The 22,899-nt window shown below is 44.9% G+C and overlaps 1 protein-coding gene across 4 annotated transcripts in view; it reads left to right on the top strand.

Moving 5' to 3' along the window:
- The window catches only part of OPHN1 (oligophrenin 1), a 224,918-nt gene that overhangs the window by 136,052 nt on the left and 65,967 nt on the right, over positions 1-22,899 (top strand). For all 4 annotated transcript variants that reach the window (XM_016158194.2, XM_016158197.2, XM_016158195.2 and 1 more), the window contains 9 exons: positions 4,209-4,319; positions 6,611-6,715; positions 8,423-8,552; positions 11,222-11,322; positions 14,089-14,180; positions 17,657-17,735; positions 19,227-19,260; positions 19,770-19,832; positions 20,845-20,919. In XM_016158194.2, coding sequence (XP_016013680.1) covers positions 4,209-4,319; positions 6,611-6,715; positions 8,423-8,552; positions 11,222-11,322; positions 14,089-14,180; positions 17,657-17,735; positions 19,227-19,260; positions 19,770-19,832; positions 20,845-20,919 — 790 coding nt within the window. The remainder of the gene's footprint in view (positions 1-4,208; positions 4,320-6,610; positions 6,716-8,422; positions 8,553-11,221; positions 11,323-14,088; positions 14,181-17,656; positions 17,736-19,226; positions 19,261-19,769; positions 19,833-20,844; positions 20,920-22,899) is intronic.

Here is a 22,899-nt window from a genome sequence, read left to right as displayed (position 1 = left end):
TTCCTGCCCGTCTGCAGCTTACTGTGCAGAGGCGAACATAAGAATTCCATGCGCCTCTGACACACATAGGAGTTTTTACATATTGGACTACGTATGTGTATGTGGTGTCCTTGTAAGGATGGGAAAGTATTTGAGGATAAAACTCCCATTTGGATGTGGAGAATGGCCTTGTAGAAGATCGGTGCCCTCCTGATTCGAGGTGGTCATTCGACAACAGGGGAAGTGTTTGATGGGTAGAGCTGGAGAAATGGACCTTCTAAGTGGAAGGCTCTGGCCCTAAGGATGGAAACCATAGAGGGTGTTCGAGAAATTATTTGACCAGTATTTCCCTTACTACTGGAGGTTAGCGACAGATGAGCTGAGATCAGGCAAGCGGAGGCTGTGTCCTGGGGTCGTAGGCCCAGGAGTCGTATTGAACTTTCTCAGCCCCGGGAGGGACATCAGAGGCCTTTGGTTGTGCGGGCGGTGTGAGTGGAACTTGATTTGGGGAATCTCAAACTGGTCGAGGCTGTAGAATGAATTAGATCAGGGAGAGACCGGAAGCAGGAAAATCAATGTAAGGAACTATTGCAGCGATGCGCGGGGGAGGGTTTGAGTCAGAACAGTGACACTGGGGAAGGAAAAGAGGGAGTGAACTCACGAAAGCTTTTTAAAATGGAAAAATGGATCACCGTGTTGGATAAAAGATCCAGGGACGGGTGACGCTACTGAAGATTCAGGTATGAACAGAGATACCCACACTTGAAGAAGGAAGTAGACGTGAGTGGTGAAGGTCGTTCAGAACCATCTTGCACACGGTCACACTGAGTGTCGCAAAGCTGAAGCTCATCTCCTGGCCCCCGATTTAGTGCGCACCCACTACGTCGCGTGAGGTGTCTGAAGGTGATGAGTCAAGCGCCTCAGTGATGGACAGAGTTAGTATGGAGAAGGTAAAGGACCGTCTCTCTTTCAAAAACAGGACTGCAATACTAGTCTGGGGTCTTCTGCCGTTTTCTTTTGCACACTTCTGTTTTCTTCCTATTTCACCTATTGTGTGCCAGGTTTCCCGTGCAGGAAAGAGTTAATAGGTGTGCTTTCACAGCTCTGCTTCCGGAAGCAGCTGTTGGCTGGAGTCTGGGAACTTGGCTGGTGTGCTTTATGCTGAACGCCTCGTTTTCTTCTGCAGTTTGGGGATGTGTTCAGCTGACGGTGTTGTGTACCCACCCCCAACCCCCACCCCTGTTAAAAACGTGGAACGTCCCGTCTCAGACGAGCTTCCTTGGTAGGCATCATCTCGCAGGTTTGTCTTGCTGGAGGATTTTAAGCGCATCCTGCACCTTTCCCCTTGGTCGATTCGGCTTCATATTCTTTAGCTAAAAGAAATCTTAGCCTTTGGACTTGTTCGATCAGAAATAAGGTGGAGGACCTGGGGTCAGTCACTTGTTTTCATATTGAGACTCTATTTTTAGAGCACTTTTAGGTTTAAAACTTGAATGGTAAGTAGAATTCCTATATGTCCCTGACGCCATGCATACACTTTCCCGTGTCGTCAATATTTGCCTTACTGTAGCACCCTCACACAGAATAACTGCACCGCCCTAAAAATACCTGGGTGCCACCTTGTCATCTCTCTCTCTCCTGCACTCCCGACCCCCTGGCAATCAGCGAACTTCTCATGGCTCCACGTTTTTGCCTGTCCCACAATGTCATATAGGTGAAATGACACAGTGTGTAGCCTTTCAGGTTGGCTTCTTTCACTGCATAATATGCATTTAAGAATTCCTCTGTGTCTTTTCGTGGCTTGACACCTCACTTCCTCTTAGTGCTGAATGATATTCCGTTGTGTGGATGGACCACAGTTTGTTTATCCATTCACCTATTAAAGAACATCTTGACCTCCTCCAAATTTTGTCAATTATTAATAGATCTACTGTAAACATTTGTGTGCAGGTTTTCGTGCATATAATGTTTCAAATCATTGGGATAAATACCAAAGAGTGCAATTCTGGATTTCACCATACGATGATATTTAGTTTTGTAAGAAACTGCCAAAACACCTTCAAAAGTGGTCGTGCCGTTTTTCAGATGAATGAGAGTTCCTGTCGCTTCATGTCCTTGCCAGCATTTGGTGTTGTCCAAGGTTTGGATTTCCGCCACTCTAATTAAAGTGTGTAGTGACATCTCATTACTGGTCTAATTTGCATTTCCCTAATGCTATACGATGTGTAACATCTTTTCTTATGCTTACTTGCCATCTGTAGATCTTCTTTGATCAGGTGTCCAAATTCTTTGCCCATTTTTAATAGGGTTTTTTTTGTTTTCTTATTGTTATGTTTTAAGAGCTATTTGTATATTTTAGATACCAGTGTCATATCACACTGGTCCCCAACCTTTGTGGCACCAGGGACCAGTGCTCCTATGAGAACCTAACACCTGATGACCTGAGGCAGAGCTGAGGTGGCGATGCCAGCGTTGGGGAGCGGCTGTAGATACAGATGAAGCTTTCTTTGCCAGCCTGCCTGCCACTCACCTCCTGCTGTGAGGCCTGGGTCCTCACAGGCCGTGGACTGGTTCTAGTCAGCAGCCCGGGGTTTGGGGACCTTTGCCATGTCAGATGTGTGTTTTACAAAGATTTTCTCCGAATATGTGGCTTGCCTTTTTATTCTCTTAACAAAGCTTTTCACAAAGCAGAGGTTTTTAATTATAATGAAATCCAACTTATGAATTTTTTCGTCTATGGATAATGCTTTTTTTAAAAATTTTATTCTTTAAAAATTTAAGTATAGTTGATATACCATATTATGTTAATTATATTAGTTTCGCATACACAAGGTAGGGATTCGACATTTTTATACCTTACAGGGCGATCACCGTAGTAATTCTAGTCATCATCTGTCACCATGCAAACTTATCACAGTATTATTGACTATATTTTGCTTTAGCTTTTTTACCCATCCACTACCCCACCTCTGGTATCTGTCCCCATGGTCCCCGTTTCTGTGGGTCCATTTTTCTTGTGTTTTATTAATTTATTTTGTTTCTTTTTTATATTCTACACGTAAGTGAAACCATATAGTATTTGTCTCTGTCTGACTTATGTCACTTAGCAAAATACCATCCGGGTCCATCCATGTCATCCCAAATGGCAATATTTCATTATTTTTTTATTGCTGGGAAGCCCTGCGTATGGGCACTGCAAAGTCTTGCCAGCCCCGTGTTGTCTTGGGGGCGGGCCATCCCCACGTGTGCATGCAGCGGCGCCCCCGCTAGCTCCCAGCTCTCTCTGATGGGACAGTGTTGTGTGCAGGAACCTCCATATGTTGCTAGCTCCACGCCCTCTCCAGGCAGGTGAGCCCCACATCCCTGTGCAGCCCAGGTGGTGAAGTACCACCCTGCCATCCCTGCCAGCTCCATCTCCGGGTGGAGGTTCCCCTTGTTTGCAGCCTGTGGTGTCCTCCTGTTCCTGCTGAATCTGCCAGGAGGGGCGGGTGGGGATGCGCATAGCGCCCTGCAGGTTGGCCAGAGAGCCCAGGTGGAGCTTCCGCTCTCTATCCACAGACTGGGAACATGTAAACGATGTTGCTCACTGGTTCCCCAGTTCTGGGTCATTCCCTCAGCTCCCAGAGAGCTGTCGCAGTCCCTCAGCCTTCTCCTTTCCTTGCTTGTTGTGCAGAAGCCGTTTGATTGGATTCCTGTTGTCTTTTAGGAGGAATTGCTGTAAATGTGGCTGTGCATTAGATGTGTTCTTGGGAGGGGATGAGCTCAGTGGCCAGCTATGCCATAATCTTGGACCAGCCAGAGATTCTTCCTAAATAAACTCTGGTCTTAGCTATAGCAACAGGCTTCTGCCTCTGGCCTTCTACTCTGATATGCTCGGATTCTCCATATTCAAGTGTCCATCCAATTTTGGAGGCCTCGGTTTTCCCTCGGCCTTCAATTTTCTGTTGGATATAAGAGGAATTGTTGGTTTTCACCATGGTCAGCTTTTTTCTTGTGTAGACATGGCCACGATAACATCCATGCTTCTTACTTGTAGGACCCGAAACTGAAGTCTTGCATCAGTCATTTTTTATCTCTCGGCTTCAAGTTTCCATCTGTAGAATAAAGAGATAAGATCACTACTTGATGGCTGAATTGTCCTGTAGCTCCAACATTCTATTGAGTCCATAAGCACAGACTTGCAAGAATGACTAGGCAGATTTGTGACACTTGATACTCTTCTCCCACAGGCAGACCTGCAGGTGGACAAAGAGAGGCACAACTTTTTCGAGTCGTCCCTTGATTATGTTTATCAAATCCAGGAAGTTCAGGAGTCTAAGAAGTTCAACATTGTAGAGCCGGTAAGTTCTATCTGCTGATGAATGGTCTAGAAATATATACCGAATGCCTAGAAAAGGTGAGCGACTTTGATCATAAAATCGGGATCTCAAAGAATGTGGAAGATAGTTGTAATAATTAGTCTCAAGAAAGTAGACACACCGGCTCGTGTCGTTTCTCTTGTTCGCCTTTCCCGTGTCTTTCCTTTCTCGTTTTTCTCTCTCTAGCTGTGATTTTTCTTTGTTTCTCTTTCTTTTCTTCCTCTCTTCTACCTTCCCTTCTTCAGTTTCTCTGTCACCCTACCTTTTACTTTATTTTCTTTTTCTTCCTCCTAGATCTGTGAAAATAGAATGCATGTCCCTTGCACTCCTTCTAACATTTTTACTTCAATCTACTTTATTTTTTTTCTACTTAAATCTCTAATTTATTATAAATGCTGATGAGTTTTGGTTTGATGGCTCTGTTGAATTCTAACAACTTTGTTTTTATTATGAAAATGTATTGCTATTGCAGAAAAGCTAGAAAAAAATTATAGGAAAAAAAACGGAACAACAAATCCCCCATACGGAATGAATCACTGTTAATATTGTGGCATTTTCTTTTCATAGCGCCTTTATCTGCGTTTACCTGTGTGCTTGGGGATGCGGGTTTGTGTACGCCTGTGTGTGTGCGTGTATGCACATGTATATATATTTCATGTGAGCACATATATCTGTGTACCTGTGTATCAGTGCTCACATTTGTATATATCTGTGTACATGTGCAAACAAATATTTATGATGTGTCATGCACTGTGTTAAACATGGAGCGTCCTGCAGTGAACAAGACAGACTCATTTCTGTCTGTCTACATACTATGTTCTCATGGGGCGGATGAAGGGAAGGGCGGATATACATAAATAAAATAATCGTAAGTCGTGATGGGGGCTCAGACAAAGAACGAGAAATGGCAGCTCTTTTAGATCAAGCAATCAGGGAGCTCCTCTGGATGTTTCATTTAAGATCTAAAGAAAGAAAAGATGAGGCGATGGGAACAATGGAAAAAGAACATTCCAGGCGCAAAAAAAGGCACACGTGCACAGTCTGTAAGTGAGGGGAAAGTATAGTGCGCTCAAGGAATGAAAAGGCAAGCGCCTTGAGATGATGGCGGAATAAAAGCATGGCAGCAGATAATGGCGGAAAGGAAGGCTTATGACCTGTAGGCAACGGTAAGGGGCTTGCGTTTTACTCCAGGTGCAGTAGGAAAGTTCTGGCGGGCGCTGAACAGGATATGACATGAGGTACTTTTATTTTATGGAGATTGGCTCAGAAGAGGCCAGCATCGGTGGTGAGGGAAACCAGTTAGGAGGCTACTGCGGTGGTCTAGGCAAGAGAAGAGGTCGCTTTGGGTTGGGGTCGTGGTAGTGGAAATAGAAAAGATTGACTGGGTTAGAGATCTGTTTTAGAAGCGAAAGCCTCAGGAATTACTGATGAGTTGGATTGCTCTGTGAGTGAAAGGGAAATCAGGTATGATTCTTCACTTTGCGATTTCCTGATTATAGTTTTTATATGCATTTATGTATGTGTGCGCATATAGATTGTTTATATGTACACGTGTGTGTGTGCATGGTGTGTGCATGCATGATTATATGTGCTCACCTGTTTACTTTCTAAAATAATAGAGCAGTTTTTACTACTTTTTATCTTTCACTGTCGCCGGCACTGAGCAATATTTTTTAAATGTTTGTATTTGCTAAGTGAATGGCCTATTTTCTTTTGTTTTTATTTAGGCATATATGATTTTTAATGGAATCGAACATTTAAACATTAAAAATATTTTATTGAACATTTGTATATCTTCTTCTGCAACCCCCTGAGAATATTCCTAATTTGAAATCAGGGTCAGGCACCTTGGACCTTTTAGCATTATGACAATCTTCATTGAGAAAGAGACATAGTCTTACTTTATTCCTTTATCCATTTAGCTATCTAGTCATTCAGCAAATACTTAACTGCGTACCTCCTTTGTGCCGGTTTTAAGGGTTTAGAGAGAAAAGATACAGTCTATCGCCATCCAAATTCTGAATGGTTTCATAGGTTATCGAAAAAGGATCCGAATGAATGAATTTGTTAGCAGTTTTTTAGAACCGAGTTCAGGGTAAATGTTTAACCTAATAAGAGACTAGTCACGTGTAGACATGTGTGCGTTTGCGTGACTGCTTTTAGGACTCTCCTTGGCGAACTCTATGCGGAGTTACTTTTCTGTACTTCCGTTTCCTAGATTCGATCAATGAGCGGGTGCTCGTGATAAAGTTGTTTTTACACGTTTTCCCTAGGTGTTGGCCTTTCTTCACAGCCTGTTCATTTCCAACAGCTTGACTGTGGAGCTCACACAGGATTTCCTCCCATACAAACAACAGCTCCAGCTCAGCTTGCAGAATGTAAGTTTGCATGCGGGGTTCGCCCCTGTCTCTGCATTCGAATTGGATTTAAGCCCTGACGATCTTGCCCTTGGAGTTCTAGGTTATGGCACCCCGGTCAATTTGTCAGGACACGGTTTGTGTGGATCACAAATATTTCCGCGGACTGGGCTCCTCTCGCTGTTCCGTATTAGCTCTTTTCTGCGTTCCAGCCTATTGTTCAAACCCACGCTTTCACCCACTGATACCTCTGTCTATCCAATATTTATTACACGTGGCGAAATTTCGGAATCACTCCCAGATCAGAACCCAGCTATGGACTCTTTGAAACACATGTCTTACGTTCTTCCCTGCTTGTAGTTAAGACACCGTCATGGTGGGTTTTATCACCACAAATGGCCATTTCCCTTCTTCCTTTTCTCATTACTTATTACTCGAGTTAAGTAAGAGATGGCTCAGGGTAAAGGGGGTAAAATATATGGTGACGGAAGGAGATTCGACTTTGGGGGGTGAACACACCGCGATACACAGGAGGTGTTGTTATCGAAGTGTACACTTGAAGCGTGCCTAATTTTATTAGCCAATGTCACTTCGATAAATTTAATACGAAAATAAAGGAGTTCTTAAAGACTTTCTCCACCTTCTCTCTCATGTCGGTTCTTAACCATAGCCTAGGCCCATTCTTCCCATTCTCGTCGTACGTTTCTTTTCTTATTCATTTAATTAACCCACGTTTAATGAATGCTTATGGATATAATGAACGTAGACTCAGTGCCAGGCATATTGAATTTTTTTGTCTTTAGGAAATATACAGCCTCTTGGAGGAGAAAGACATAATAACAGATAAATCACAGTCCCTTATGATACAGGTTATAGTAATATTAAGGCCAAAAGTCTTGAACGCTCACAGGGAGGTGACTGCCCGGTGCCGTCACTGAGGTGGTGGCTTTGGACTAGTTACATGACATGGAATCTAGACATATATTTGTAGATGAAAGAGGTTGGTAGGTTGCAGTGCATAATGAGTAGAGTGGCCACCACTAGACACAGCAGCCCAGGTCACCTTTTTTTACTGCCACTGCCATCGTGTGGCAGTTTTGAGACTGAACACTGAGGACCTCTAATGACTTTCAGACCCACGCGTTAAACTGCACTTCGCCATTGTGGTTTAGTTTTGTAGTTTTACGATATTACTTTTTAAAATTAGCTTTTGTTCTTAGTGGTTAAGAAAACATATGTTCTATGTTGATCTATCTTCAAAGAGAACACCCTCTTGCATGTTTTATCCTAATGGCCAGAATTTGATTCCGAGTCAAGTGAGCAGTGAGTTTACTTGAAGCTGGGCTTAGAAGTCGCCATGATAATGTCATCTTTCTGAACGTCCCCCACAGTCCCCCTTATTGTGTCATGCTCACAATTCCAAGAGCCCTTATTTGTGGGAGTCCCATGTGATTCCCATTAGAAACAAGTATCCCAAATGTGCTTTTATGGGTACACTGCTGTTTACGTTTGTTTCCCGTTTAGCCTTTAGGACTGTTAAACTCCATAAAACCATTTTCTAGTCACTATGTCACTTGATGTTTGTGTTTTGCTCTGTTGTAACACATGATGTCAGCCGAGAAAACTCTGAGTCTCTGACCAAAAAAATGCTTATTCATGATGATGGTGATGATGATGATGGTGGTGGTGATGATGATGATGGTTATAATGATGATGATGTCTTCACAGACAAGGAATCACTTCTCCAGCACTCGAGAAGAGATGGAAGAACTTAAGGAAAGGATGAAAGATGCTCCCCAGACGTGCAAACTCCCAGGGCAGCCCACCATTGAAGGCTATCTCTATACTCAAGAGAAATGTGTGTGCGATGCAATTTAGGGACCACTGGGTTTCAGTGGGCTGCCACCTAGTGCCGCTTGGCTTCCTTAAACTCCGGACACCCTTATAGTTAAAGACCCCTGACAGCCACACCTCTTTGGAGAGCAACCTGGGGCTAGAAAATAGAAAGGAAGGAAAGATTGGAGGGGGAGGTTAAAGATTTGCCTCACAAAGGCTCTGGGATGATAAGACCTCAGGTTTTCTCTGAGTTTCAAAATGGGGATTATTAACCGTTTAATCCCTTTGATGACCCTTTGGGGCAAAAAGGCAGGTAGGGTAAAAAAAAAAAAAAAGGCCGGTAGGGAATAGGAGGTAGAAGAATAACATTTATTATGTGCAGGCATGGGCTAAGTGCTTAATGTACTATCTCATTTAATCTTTGAATTTTACCCACAAGGCCACTGAGGCTTAGATCGCTAGTTGAAAGTCAGCCAGCTCTCAGATAGCGGTCCTAAGAGTCAACTCAGGTCTTTGCAATGCCAGAACCTACACTCTTGGCACTGCAGCCAGCCCATACCTTGCATTGCCTTAGGGGTACATGGTTGGCCTTAAAGCACTGACCATCCCTTTTGGTTTCATAGGGCAAGATAGTCATTGGTGACCTAGGAAGATGGGTTAACTTATCCAGCCATCGAATATTGCGGGTGATGCGAGCTTTCTTGACTCCTACATTACAGTATGCAAAGCTGCATGTGCTTTTTGATTTTCCTCGTGAACTGTAACCCAGTTCCCCTAAAGCCTGCATTTTCAGTCCCTACCTGGGGACTTAAGCAGAAGAGGCTACCCACAGGTCACCAGTGGCAAAAACCACTGCATTTCGCAAAGCGTGATAGTGTAGCAATGACGTCATCTTGCTGTTCCTCCCTTAGAGCTATTCACTTTTGATGATTTTCAAAGATGTGCGCTTCCCCTTGTCAGGTTGATCCCTTCAACTCTGCATTGCAGGATTTGCTAGTGTCAGCACTATTGACATTTTGGGCTGGGTAATTCTTTATTTGGGGGCATCTCGTGTATTATAGGGTGTTTAGTAGCACCTAAGGCTTCTCTCCACTTTATCCTAATAGTATTCCCCAGGTGTGACAACCTAAAATGTCTTTAGACATTGCCAAATGTCCCCTGGGAGGCAAAATTGTCCCTGGTTGAGAAGCACTGTCATATTATAAAATAGCTGCAGAATAGTGGGTTTGTAATCGTGTCTCTAATACCAACTAGCTATGTGATCCTTCTCCGTCCCAGTTCTCTAAGTTGTCAAATGGATTTGACATTGCTACTCAGTCGAATATATGCCCAACAAGCACCATTTTTTCCAGACAATAGTCAGTGCATTGTGCATACCAAAAAAAATCAATCAACTTTTGTTTCTGCCCTCGAGAAGTACACAGTCTGTTGATGAAGATAGACGAGTGTATCAAGAATTATAATGAAATGTGTTGAGCACTGCTTTGGGCGCATATATATAAAGGCTTCACTGAGGAAGAGATGTTCGAACTGGAATTTGAATTATGGGTGGGATCTTGACAGGTAAAGAAAAGGGGGATCGAAAATTCCAGGTTTTACCACTGCATGAGTAAAAGCACAGAGGTGTGTGAGGACATAGTTTATTTGTAATTATTACTAGTGCCCCATTCATTCTTAAATATGTCTTAAATTTGCATTATAAATTACATGGCTGCCTATTTACTTGGTAACTGAAAAGTAAGTCAGTAGAGAGGAGCATGGAGGTGAGAGTTGCAAAAAAACAACGTCGAAAAGGTAAATATGATCTCATTGTGAAGGGTTCATGGGCCAAGCGAAGGAGTGTGGAGACAGTGGTGGACAAGCCATGGCCGGTTTATAATAAGGGGAGTTAAAAATATTCCTCTAGCCAAAGAATGGAGAATGGGCCAGAAAGCAGTGATCGGAGATGGGGAGACCAGAGAGAAGGCCACCGAAATAATTATTTGGAGATATAGCAGTTTTGTGTTTGGTTTGAAATATTTCATCAAACATTACAAATTAAGTCAGCAATAGGGTACCAGACTAAGTTAGTTCTAAAAGGGTTGGAGAAGATGAGGCAGCTGCAGGAGAGACATTTAAGGCTGTGGTCCCTAACCCTTTGGCGCCAGGGACTGGTGCGCCTGTGAGAATCTAACGCCTGGTGATCTGAGGCGGAGCTGAGGCCATGATGCTGGCACTGGGAGCGGCCACGGATGCAGATGAAGCTTCATTTGCTCACCTGTCACTCCTCTCCTGCTGTGCGGCCCAGTTCCTCACAGGCCATGGACCAGTACCATTCCATGGCTCAGGGGTCAGAGACCCCTGATTTATAGGGGATAAATCATTCAAATGGAGCGTATTACAGGGAGGTAGGAACAGAAGATTACAGATGTTTGTAGCTCATTCAATAGGATGTGTACAGGTAGCATTCACAAGGGAACATGGCCGAGTGAGTGGTCTGGAGCAGGTGGCAGCAGGTGAGGAAAGCAGGGGACGAGGGCTGGGCTCTCCATATGTGCAGTGGGCAGGTGGCATTGCGGGGCTGAAGTTCGGGGGCGGTGGGGAGGGACCATGACCCTGAGGAGCAGACTGTGCACAGCTTCCACCTTAGGGGCAGACCAACCACGCAGCCGAAACTTTAACTGGTCAGCTCAGTGCTGTCTGTCTTCGTAGGGGCTCTGGGAATATCCTGGGTGAAATACTACTGCCAGTACGAGAAGGAGACCAGAACTCTCACCATGACGCCCATGGAGCAGAAGCCGGGGGCTAAGCAGGTCAGTTGTTGTGTGTGCCACGTTTTTCGAAACGCATCTGTGACTGCACCGCAGAAAAGAGTATAGGCTGACTTAGTGTGAAACAATCAAGTCCGTCACTGTTAATGGTGTCAGACCATTTTCTGAATTATTGTAAGTGCCTGTCACGTTGTACTGAGAAAATTGGCAAAAACAAGGATGAATCGGGGGAGAGGAGAACATTACTTTTCAAAGGGCTGTACTGTAGGATTCCTTTAAAGAGCAAATGTTTAACGTGTAAATCATTTTCCAAAATTATTTTTTAAAATAGTATGTTGCCTAATGTCGGAAAAACCTATACCCCACAGTCTGTGTAACACTCAAATCTTTAAGCAGTTATTGCTGCGTCTTCCTCCCTCCAAACCTCCCCCGATTCCCAAAATGGCAGGATGATTTTGACACACTGAGAAGATAGTTTACTCACCTGGAAAAACTTGATATGTTATGATATGTTATGATGTTCATTATGCTATGCTCTGCTGTACTATGCTATGTTATGGTAGACCGTGCAGCCAAAAAAATGAATTCCATCACCTCACTTTTGCCTCTGTTTATAGGAAATTTGGGAAATTTGGGAATATGCACGTGCGTGTGTGCGCGCACACACACACTCATACACACACACACACAAACACACACACACACACACACACACAGGAGGGTTTCTTGAGATAAAAGCTGTTAAGGGAGACTGTTCATATTCTAAAGTACTTCGGTTTGCCCTTTCGATTGTCTCTGTCTCCCAGGCAGGGTTTGGGGCATGATTTTTAAGGGTTTTCATTCTTCACAAATCGTTTGCAAAATGAAACAATGTTCACTTATTAGCACCAAAAATCGTGGTGCAAGAAGACTCTTTTTAAGTAGGCAGGAATTTGCAGAAAGAGTGGGCCCATTTTTTGGGCCCGTTTTTTTTTCCCCGTTGCCGACATGTTCCATGGAAGATCCCTCTCGTGTAGTTTATTCATAGGAAATTCGAGTGGGCCGAGATTTAGTGTCAGGCTGTTGAAGAATCGCTTTTGGGGGTTGTTTAATCACAAGTTTTGCCAGTCTGCTTCGAACGTGGTTTGGAGACGGGATGCACCCCGAAGTGTATCGAACCCCATCCACGCTTCTATGTGGACAGTTAGTTCTCATGACTCCAAAACTCTTCTTAGTTTCTGGTCCGCCAGTTACGAACACACCTTTCCAGGTGATTCCAGCAAATGCATGTTGCGTTGCTGCCCAGAGCCCATGCCAGTTGTGTCATAACTGAGCTGGCACATCTGACTCGTAGGTCCCCGGAGGCAAGAAGCGTGCCCCCGCAGCCCCTTCCTTCTCTTCTGATGGACACGTTACTTTCCAGATCCCAGACTGTAAAGTTCCTCTCTTAGATACCAACCCCAGTTAGGCCCCTCTGTCCTGCTCAGAGTGCCACCTGCAAAGCGCCAGGCAGAGGCGGCAGATGCCACTTTCATATCCTCCTGGCAGATGTCCCCCCTTCCCTTTTCATTGAGCGGTCGCCTGCGAAATGGCAATCGTGACGACCTCAGCGGTCTGAATACGGGATTCCTTCCGGAACAGGCAGAATTCCCCTAAATCAGAGTTGGAAGTGGCTGCTTCTCGCCAGTTCTGTGACTTAGTTCCTGTTACTAGGTTGTGTTTTGGAAAGGCAAATAACATAAACAAACAAGGTAAAAATCACAAGAAAATAAAAGCCACCATTCGGCGAACGTCCACCGTGTGTCAGGCGCCGAGGAAAACCACTGTGGGCTGTGGTTAGCTGAATTCGAGATGGAGGAAATACCTTCTCTCTGAGTGTGGTTCTTCCCAGTGTCTCCTGCTAGTTCAGCCTGTGATGTCCAACATGTTCTGTGCCGACTTTACAAACCACCTTCACAGTTCTGATGAGATTCGCATCCCTCTCCTGCCAGGCGTTCGGGCTAAGAGGATGAGAGCGCCTTGTAGCTTTTTGATCTGGACCAAATTACTCGTTGCCCAGTGTTGTTTTCCTTATCAGGAAAATAGAAAAGGTGGAACTGCTGTTCGTATACATTTATTGAGCACTCAGCCTTCACTCGGTACTAGACACGTAAAAATACCTAGTGTAACACGTGGCACCTGGTAGGTGATCGGTTCACGCCTTTTATCTTTCCTATACTACATTGTCTCTGCCGAGATGATAGAGGGAAACCGAACGGTGTGACACCGGGGGATGCCAAGGTTCCAAATGCCACCTTAACTAATACACACGTTGGCTTATTTTCCCTGCTCCTGCCCTGTGTTTGGCGAGGTTGCTTTTTTAAGTCCTGTTGTCCTCAAGAGTCTGCAGGTGGGGAACAGACGTTTGTCTCTCCTCCTCCATCTGCCACTTAATGGGAGGACAGTTGCACAAAGCCACTTAGCCATCATGGCCTCCCTACCTAGGAGTCTCATGAAAATTTTATTCTGTACACTTAATGCCATTCGGGCACCCCACTTACACGGCGTGTAGTGAGCTTCCTGTTTAATCAGCCTCACGTGGGGACGAGTGGTGGCCTACGCCGAGTATTTTCTCCCGGCACCGGCCATTCATTGATTCTTGGAGCAGGGAGAAACCATCTGCCATCTTGCTGCGACTACTGTTTGAAGGGACAAGGTTCTCTGGGAGGCTACACATTGCTCCTGCCGCCCCGACAGATGCCTTCCAAATGACACTGAGGACACTGCAGGAGGCAGAAAAGCTTCTGTACATTTTTATTCAAACTACCTATTAATCCTCTCTTGTACCAGGGAACCTTGGACTTGACCCTGAAGTACTGCGTGAGAAGGAAGACGGAGTCCATTGACAAGAGGTTCTGTTTTGATATAGAAACTAATGAAAGGTAAGCTGTGCTGCGGTCACTTGACAGTGTCCCCATGTGCCAGGTGCTGAGCATGGTAGGTCTTTATTTTCCTCTGTCAACTCTCGTTGATGAAAACGAGTGAACCCACTCATGACATCATTGTTTCTGCTCTTCCGGCTGCCCTTCCTGGGGTCCCTATTAGACCCCGCCCAGCGCCGGGTCTCTCTGCGAGCTTCAGTCCGCAAAAGGCCATTCCTAGCATGTAATTTGCTATACCAGAGTTGCAGGAAGTCAGCATCTGATGACATTGCGACAAGGACAGGGTAACGAGACTCATTCTTTTTTTGATGTCCAATATAACATACCAGAACACATCTGTAAGGAGAGACAGATGGGACGGAGGGGCGTAGTGCCACTGGGGAGTCTTCCCCTCCCCCATTGGCGCGACATCATACAGACTTCCCCTACTTTACAGATGTTTATGTCAAGTGGAAATAGTTTATCTATCAACTTTCTGATTTCAGCCGAGACTTACAAACTTTGAACATGGCTGTGTTTGTTTCTCTCCATTGCCTCTTTTTGTTTTCTGAACCTGGGCGATTTTATCGGAGGGAATTTAATGTTTACATTTTAAAATTGAGAGCATTTGGAGTTACTTTGGCATGTTATGTAGGTGGGAGGTTCATCTAAAATTCAGTGAATAAACATGTTGCTATACTTTATTTCAGTCGGTTTCTATCTATCAGGTGCTGGGCAATAGACTAGAATTTAACAAAATGATCAGATTACTAAAAAAGGAACTTGAAGGTCGAATTACAATATCGCATGAACAGAACTTTCAGTGACTTGAGTCGTACACCTAATTCTAAGATGAGGGCTTTTTTGGGACGTTCTGAGATTAAGTTTCCCCATTTTAAACTTTTGCTTGTGAATCCATATGAAATAGTTGTGAAAAATCAAGGATCCCCATCAAAGATGACTGAGATTGTTGCCAGGACCACTCATGTTCCCGACAGCTGCAGGCCCGGCAAGAAAGGGAAACTGGCTGTTTGTCCCCTTCACAAACCTTTAGTGTGTCCAGCTCTGCCACATCAAGGTGTTTCAAAGGAATTAAAATTTTCCACCTCTGCATCCCTTTTCAGCTTAAATTTGCAAGCTACTTACGAATAATAGTCCCAGAGACTCAAAGCAGTTGCAAGTAATTTGGCCCTGAGGTTAGGAGCGGGAACCAGCTCATATTTATGTATCTTGCACCTAGTGCTATGTATGCATGGCTCCTGGTAGCTATGAAATCTGCTGTTCATTTTTGAATGTATTTTTTTACTACCCTGGAATGCTGAGGGTTTCTGAGACTGAAACCCAGAAGTCAAGGTTTTAATGCATCTGTGATTTTACTTACCACATATGGGGTACTTTGAAAAAGTATACCCTCCTTGAATCTGCTTCCCCATTTGACAGGTGAGGAGACCGAGACTTCAATATGTTTACTCAGCCTGCCAATCAAAGTCACATAATGGCAAGGCTGAGCCCAAACCCGGCTCCGTAGGCATCTCCAAAACCTATGTTCTTTTTAATTTTGTTCCACTGTCTATTATAAGCAGAATAAATATGCTGTGAACTGGAGAGTCTAATATAATCATGAACAGGTGCTGAGCACCTGCGCGTGTGTGTAGTTTTCTGAGGGTTGTGACATCTGCCTTCCTGGCTAGTCAGTCTGGCAGAAGGAACAGTCAGGCTCCCACAGGCACCAGGCACCTGCACTCGTGTTCCATGTAGCAGCGAGCGAGGCCGCAGGGTCTTCTTTTCTATTTCAAGAATAGAGGACAACTTTTTAGTACTATTCCTACTCGTATTTCTAGAAAATAGGAGAGCTGGGGTCCAGTCCAGGCATTCCAGGGTCCAGACCCACACTCTTCACCACCGCAGATATGCCTTTTTGTTCTAGGCGGGTGACTGACACCTCAGGGGGTGGGGCAAAGGATGTGTCAGGTCATCATGGAAGGCCCCGGACTGGAAATCAGTGTTCTTTCAGCTTTGCCATCCTGTTTACAACAGTGTCGTTCTTTGAGTGTGACTTTCTGTAGCACCCAAGATTCTCCAAATGCTTTCCGAATAGTCACTTTATTCTTTCAGCTTCTCTGTAGGGTCAAGCAAGGACACACGCTGGCGTTTTGATTTCCTGGATGGGGAAGCTAAGTTACAGAATGGTTTTAATATTTTATCTGGTGTTCAGTACCTGTATTTCTGTCCGTGGCCTGCTTGCTTGCCCGCCTTCCTTCTGGCTTCAGAATTCAGCTGGATAGCTGTCTTTACAAAGATTTCTAGACCTTTTATAAAGCCCCATAAGATATATTTAAAAGATTGGGTGTTTCTAAGAGAAAGGTCACTTTCAAAGAATCCAGCACCCCAAGCCAAGTCCTGGTTTTCCGTTGATTCTGGCTTTAATGAAGTAAGAGACAAAAGGGGGGGGGGGACAGGCATCCCTGATGTCAGAACTGGAAGGGACCTTGTCGTCAATGCCATCATTTCGTGACTGAGAGAGGCCTCATCTTAACACAATGAGGGGAACGGGCTTCTCGTAACAGCCCAGCGTGGCAGAACATGCAAGGAGACATTAAGTTGGCAATAATATGGTCGATCGCAGGTCTCCAGTTTGGTCGTGAAGGTCTAAAGAGATGGTACATAGGCTAGCAAGTTGGGGCACCTCTGGGTATAGGTGGGCTACAAGGAAATAGAATAAAATTGGGCCTGAGGCCATCTGCAACGCAGACGGTGCCTTGTGGTATGGTGGTTAAGAAGGGTTATGGCTGCTGGACCAGAATCACTAAATTCAAAGTCTGGCTCTATACTCACCCATTACGCGAACTTAGGGGACCGACTTCTCTGTTCCTCAGTTTCCCCTTTTGTGCAATAGGAGTTACTATAGAACTTTCTTTATATATTGGTATTCTGGGTAGATTAAAGAAGTTAATGCCTATAAAGGACTTGGTCATGACCCGGGGCCTCGTAGCACTCAGTCAGTAAGGATCCGTCATGGCTGTTAGTCACGAGACGGCGTCGGTCTCAGCCGGAGGCCTTTCCGCCAGGGCCGAGCCGGCGTGCGTGATGTTGAACCCTTTCCAGCTGGAAGGGCTCCCGGGCGTCCTAAGTGGTGAAGGCAGCCAGATGGCGGGCTTCCAGGTGAAGGGAGGCCGGGAGGGCCTCGGCATGGCTTAGCACGGTGGGGCCACTTTATGCGTATGTTATGGCGAGGTGTCCTGGCACCTGCCTTCCTGTTTCCTTGCCAGACCCTGGCATGAAGCCACCCAGATGCCACCTCCGCCCGGGTTCCCAGGGTCACTATTCTCTAAACAGTCTGTTATTTTTCTGAGGAAAAGGGATTTGGAAAAATTAGAGTTTCGCTGCCTGCACCTGCTCAGTGCGATGCCTCGCAGGCCTGAGGGGGATCCCACATCACAGGCTTCCACTGTCTCGGGTGGGTTTTGTGCTTTCAGCTTGTCCTATTTCTTCCTTAGACCTGGGACCATCACTCTGCAAGCGCTTTCGGAAGCTAACAGACGGCTATGGATGGAGGCAATGGATGGGAAAGAGCCGGTGAGTTACCTCAGACCCTGGGGACACAGTGGCAGCGCAGCCCAGCGCGTGAGTGCCCTCTAGTGGGACCAGTGGGTCCAGGACAATGACAGAGTCCTAGGTCCTTCAGACTCGGTGGTTTTAGAGCCCCAAGGAGTTGTTGATCTGACATCTCTTGTTTAAGGACTAAGGCAACTTGAGTGCTAGGGGGTGAAATAATATTAGTGTCCTGTGTGAGAATCCCAAAAGCCTAGATTTGGATCCCGGTTCTGCCATTCAGTGGTTGTGTGACCTTGGGCGAGCATTTCACATTTTCCTCTCTTCAGTGAAATGGCTTTAGCAGTCTCTGTCTTGCCTCCCTCACACAGTTGCTTGAAAAATCAGATGACAGCCAGTCTGTCAACCATCACGGGATCTATTGGTTTGAGCTGCTTCGAACTAGCGTCAAGGGTGGGTGTGAAGCTAGCGAGATCTAACAGTATTTGGGCATGGTCTAATCTCCTCGCGTCATTCAAGGCAAAACCTTGCAAAGATGAGGAACCACATTCCAGAGTTTTCTTTGCGTGGGTCCACAGCACCCCCAAATCGAAAGAGGAGGGCACGCATCCCGGATCACGTTTGCAGCAAGCCAACCCAGAGGGCAGTGGGAGAAGCCCCTGCGCTGACCCCCACCAAGTGTGGGTCCTTAGCAGCCTCACTATGGCACACTTTGCACAAATGTCTTGTTTATAAAAGCAGCAGCAAGGGCTGGCCAGCACAGAGACCTCAATGGCATGCAGAAGGCTTGTTTCCTGCAGCCGCGCATTGCTAGCGTCATTGCTGCCTTACTAAACACCCTGATCCAGTAGTCAGCCTCCCACGCAGTATGCGTGCCTTTGCTTAGCATGTCGCAGGAGACCAGGGCTTGAAGGAATGCCTACTCTAACCCCGATCATTATAGAAACATGACTTTTGAAGTCCACGCAGTAAAAGGACTTGCCCGGGTTTTCAGATGAGGTAGAGACAGGAGTCAAGAACCTCCTCTTGGTTCGTCACAGTGTTATCACACTGTGTACTTCAAAATGACTCAGGGGACTCGGGGCCAACACACAGATAACTTTTCTCGGTGGACACTTTCCTTTCCACAGACAAACACCTATTAACTAGCCTCTGGGATCCGAGTGGCTGGTATCGGGAACATTTCGATTTTGCCATCAATGCCCATTACCCAGACACGCGTGAGAGAAACACTTCTTTTCTCGAATGATCTCCTGCGCTGTCAGAAAAACTTTCCAAGCATTACGTCATAAATGTCTGACAAGGCTACAACTTCAGCTGCAGTGAGCTCTCTAGAAGCCAGTGTCATCTTAGGAATTGTTAGTCCCACTGTTTCCTGGGGACCTGGGCCAAGATGATTCCATTTCACCCACTTTTCCTTCTTGTTTAAACCTTCAAGTCGTTAATGGTTTGATTTAATATTATTCACCATACTTAACCTGTAGCGATTCTCACTTTCCGTTTCCTTTTTTGTAGATCTACCACAGCCCCATAACGAAACAGGAAGAAAGTGAGTCCAATTTCTGATTGACATTGTAAACGGCCAGCTGTGCTAATCATAGTAAATGCTGTCATCAGTGACATGTGATATCGACACAAGTTTGTCTGTGGCTGCCGCTGTGTGGAATGCAATTCAGACCTATTTTTAAAAAATGTGTCCGTTGATAGAACTAAGGAAGTCACCTTGTCTTAGCTTCTGGGGGGTGGGCGTAGAAGTAGTAATATAGAGAAACACATCATATTCTTCGTGTTCTAGGCACATGATGGAAATTATGTGTGTTCCCAGCCTGAGATTTCACATGTCATCTTGTTGGTGCCTAGAACAGGCATAATGCAAATGGCTGAGAGCATTTCGCGTTATAAAGAGTGGAAACGCTAACCACACCTTTCTTCTGTTTAAGGGTGATTGTGGATAAGCAGCCAAACCGTTAGTTCTCTCAGCTTGATAGTTAGTTGAATGTTGGGTGGGTGAGGCTTGTTATGACAGCATTTAACTCTGTTTTCCTTTACTTGAAACAGTGGAGCTGAATGAGATGGGGTTCAAGTTCGTTAGAAAGTGCATCAATGTCATTGAGACCAAAGGTAAGATTACGAGCCGTCGCTTGGCCAGTGTGTGTACCTGGTCTCTCTGGACTCATCCAGGGCAGGTTTTTGAAAGTAGCAATGACGTCATCTATTGGTTGGGACCCATTTTAGGAATGAAGACTGTTTATAAACCTTGTAAACCAGGCACAGTTTGTAAAATTTCAGCGAATTCCAAACCAGTGGTACTCGCACATACCTGCATAAATCGTGGCTTCCTGGTTTGAAAGAGAAATAGCTTCGGTGGTTTATAAATATTATTAACTACCACCCGACTCTCCTTAAGTCGTGCTATGATGCAATCCTAAATAAACAGGAGCTCAGTTTCTGCCACAATACGTATTGGTTTAACAACTGATGGAGACAAAGCTAAACTCAGACGAATGTGGAGTCAGCATTTTTCCAGGTTGACAGTACCGTCTAGTTTCACCCTGAGAATATTGAGAATGTAGCAGGCGTAGTGTATGAGCCAAGTCTCTCTTTTTTTCCTTTGAAATGTTGCCTCGACCTTCTCCATGCACAAAATGGTCTTGAAGGTTGATATTTCCTTCTTTTTTCAGTTAGATCCTCGTTCCATTCCAAGATGGCAGCATCAAGATGGCAGCATGTTCTCAGCCATTGTGCTGCTAGCCACCTCAGCACTTTTTCTATTTACCATAGAATGTATTCTCTTCTGTGCAGATTAAAGAGAACTTGGTACTATCCAAGTGAAAGTATGAAGAGACTAATTTGGAGAGATGTTTTGGGGCTGTGCCCCAACAGTGCGGGCCAGTGGGAAGCAGCTAGAGAGCTTGGAGAGAGTGGGGGGACCTTTCTGGTTTGATCTGACTCCATACTGTTTTGATTACTGTAGCTTTGTCAAAGACAAAAGCACTAATTAAGGGGAGGATTTTATTCAGACAGTTGCAACACGAGAACCTTCATTAATGAGACACATAGAAGAGGAAGGAAACTTGGGGTGCAGGAGAACGCTGGCCATGCCAACGACATTGACCTGCTCTTCTCTCCTTAGGGATCAACACGGAGGGATTGTACCGTACCGTGGGCAGCAATATTCAGGTTCAGAAGCTGCTGAATACCTTTTTTGGTAATAATTTTAATTTTATAATTCTTATTTGGAGTTGTTTGCATATTGGGAAGAAATGTGACTAAGAAAAAGGAGACTTTGCTAAAGAAGGTTGCAGAATTTTAAAAAAACTTTCAGAGGTAAAATGTACACGGATTTGCCTACCCTGGGTCTCAGACAGTCTCCCCTTAAGGAAATGGACAGCGTCTCTCCTTCCTCACATCTTACTCTTCAAACCCTTTGCGATTTGGCTTATTCTGCAGCCTGTCCCCTGGAAGTGCCCCGATCAGGCTTAGAAAGCATACCCTTGTGCAGTGTCATAAACACTTTCAGCCTCTGCTTTGTTTGATTACCTTGGCCGCTACCTGCTTTTGAAACTTTCTCCCTACGTGACTTCTATCACTCAACAAGTCTTCTGATGCTTTTAATATTTCGTATTCTCCCTTTCAGGTGACTCTTGCCAGGTCCTTCTTATCATCTTATAAATAGAGTCTGGGTATTTCCCAGCGTTCTGCCTTTGCTCCCTTTTGCCGCTGCTTCTACGTGTTTTCCTAATGGTTGAAGTTTATCCTAGTTATGGGTGACGTTTTTCTTCTTTTAAAGTCTAAGAACTTTTAATAGATGCCGGGCATCGTGACTTACTGAATCTCAACTTTGTTCTTTTCAGGAGTGTTGAATTTTCTTTTGTAGGCAGCTGTTTGTGGATCAGCTTGATCCATTTGAGGCTTTTTAAAAAGCTTGTCAGGACACATATAAAGCATCTTTTACTGGCTAGGTTAGCCTACTACAAAGGTCTAACTGCTTTTGTTTCTTCATTTGTATTAGTTGCAACTTAAACACCTCCCAGTGCTGTGTGAGCTCTGGGAATGATTCCATTTAAAACTTATTTGTATTTCTTTGCTGAGCCTCATGGATTTTTACCCTGGTCACTGTTGGCTTAGTAATCAACAACAGATTCAAGTGACCCATAGCTCGAGTTCTCACCATCTAGAAAGTGTTTTCTGGGAGCAGGCTGGGGCAATGGTAGGCCTTATCTTGCTCCTTTCCCCTTTACGGTCATACTCCTGTGCTGTCCTAGCTCTCTTTGGAAATGGAAGACTCATCATTCCCAGATGAGAGCCAAACCCCATCTTACCCCAGGCAGTTAACCACTTCCTCTGGGCCACCAGTTCTGTACTTAGCACCATTTTTCTATTTCTGTGTGTTTCTTGCTGTGATGTAATTACTTCTGGGTTTATCTGACCTGCTTCACCGAGCGTCTTGAGGAGAGGCTGTATTTCTTGATCAGGTGTCATGTATATATGCATATCCAAAGTGTCTAGAAGCTTAACTTAATGGAATTGGACTTTGGGCCTTTAATGTCCTCCGTTTCCTGGGAACGTCTGAATTTTGGGACAGACACAGTTCCCAGATAAGGACCTGAATAATATTTAGAAATGATATGGAGGCAGAAGGGGCGGCAAAGCTTCTTTCGCGGGACTTCTGTTTTCAACGTCAGCTGCTCTCCCAAGGGTCCCTCGGGCCGGTCTGCTGTCTGTAGCACCTCCAGCTGGGAACTGATGTCTCTGGGTTCTCTTTGGACACCCACTGCTCAGCGTTCCTAGATTTCCAGAAGGATAGTCGAGCATGTTGTTTAGCCTCTTCCAGTTTTCTTTTACCAAGTGGAAAAAGAAGCTCAAACACAATGAGTAGAACTAGAAGCTAATGACCCATAAAGACATGCTATACTTTTCCATTGAGACGTGAAACGTCTCTCATAAAAAGTCACCCCCGTTTTTGATTCTTGTTTACAAAATAAGTGTGGTCTCATTAGATCATTAATGCAGCAAGAATGGTAATTGACCACACATAGGCCTTTTTAAGTTTGCTTTGCTGGAAGTTTCTGCAAGGGATCTCAGATTATGTGGATATCAAGTTTTCCCAGCTCCATTTGTTGAAAGACTGTTCTTCCCACATCGAATGCTCCTGGAACCTTTGTTAAAAATCCTTTCACCATGTATG

Source organism: Rousettus aegyptiacus, unplaced genomic scaffold (genome assembly GCF_014176215.1).
Source record: "Rousettus aegyptiacus isolate mRouAeg1 unplaced genomic scaffold, mRouAeg1.p scaffold_m13_p_9, whole genome shotgun sequence".
NCBI lineage: Eukaryota > Metazoa > Chordata > Mammalia > Chiroptera > Pteropodidae > Rousettus > Rousettus aegyptiacus.
Note: the sequence above shows the minus strand (reverse complement) of the source record. Positions and strands in the feature narration are given on the sequence as shown.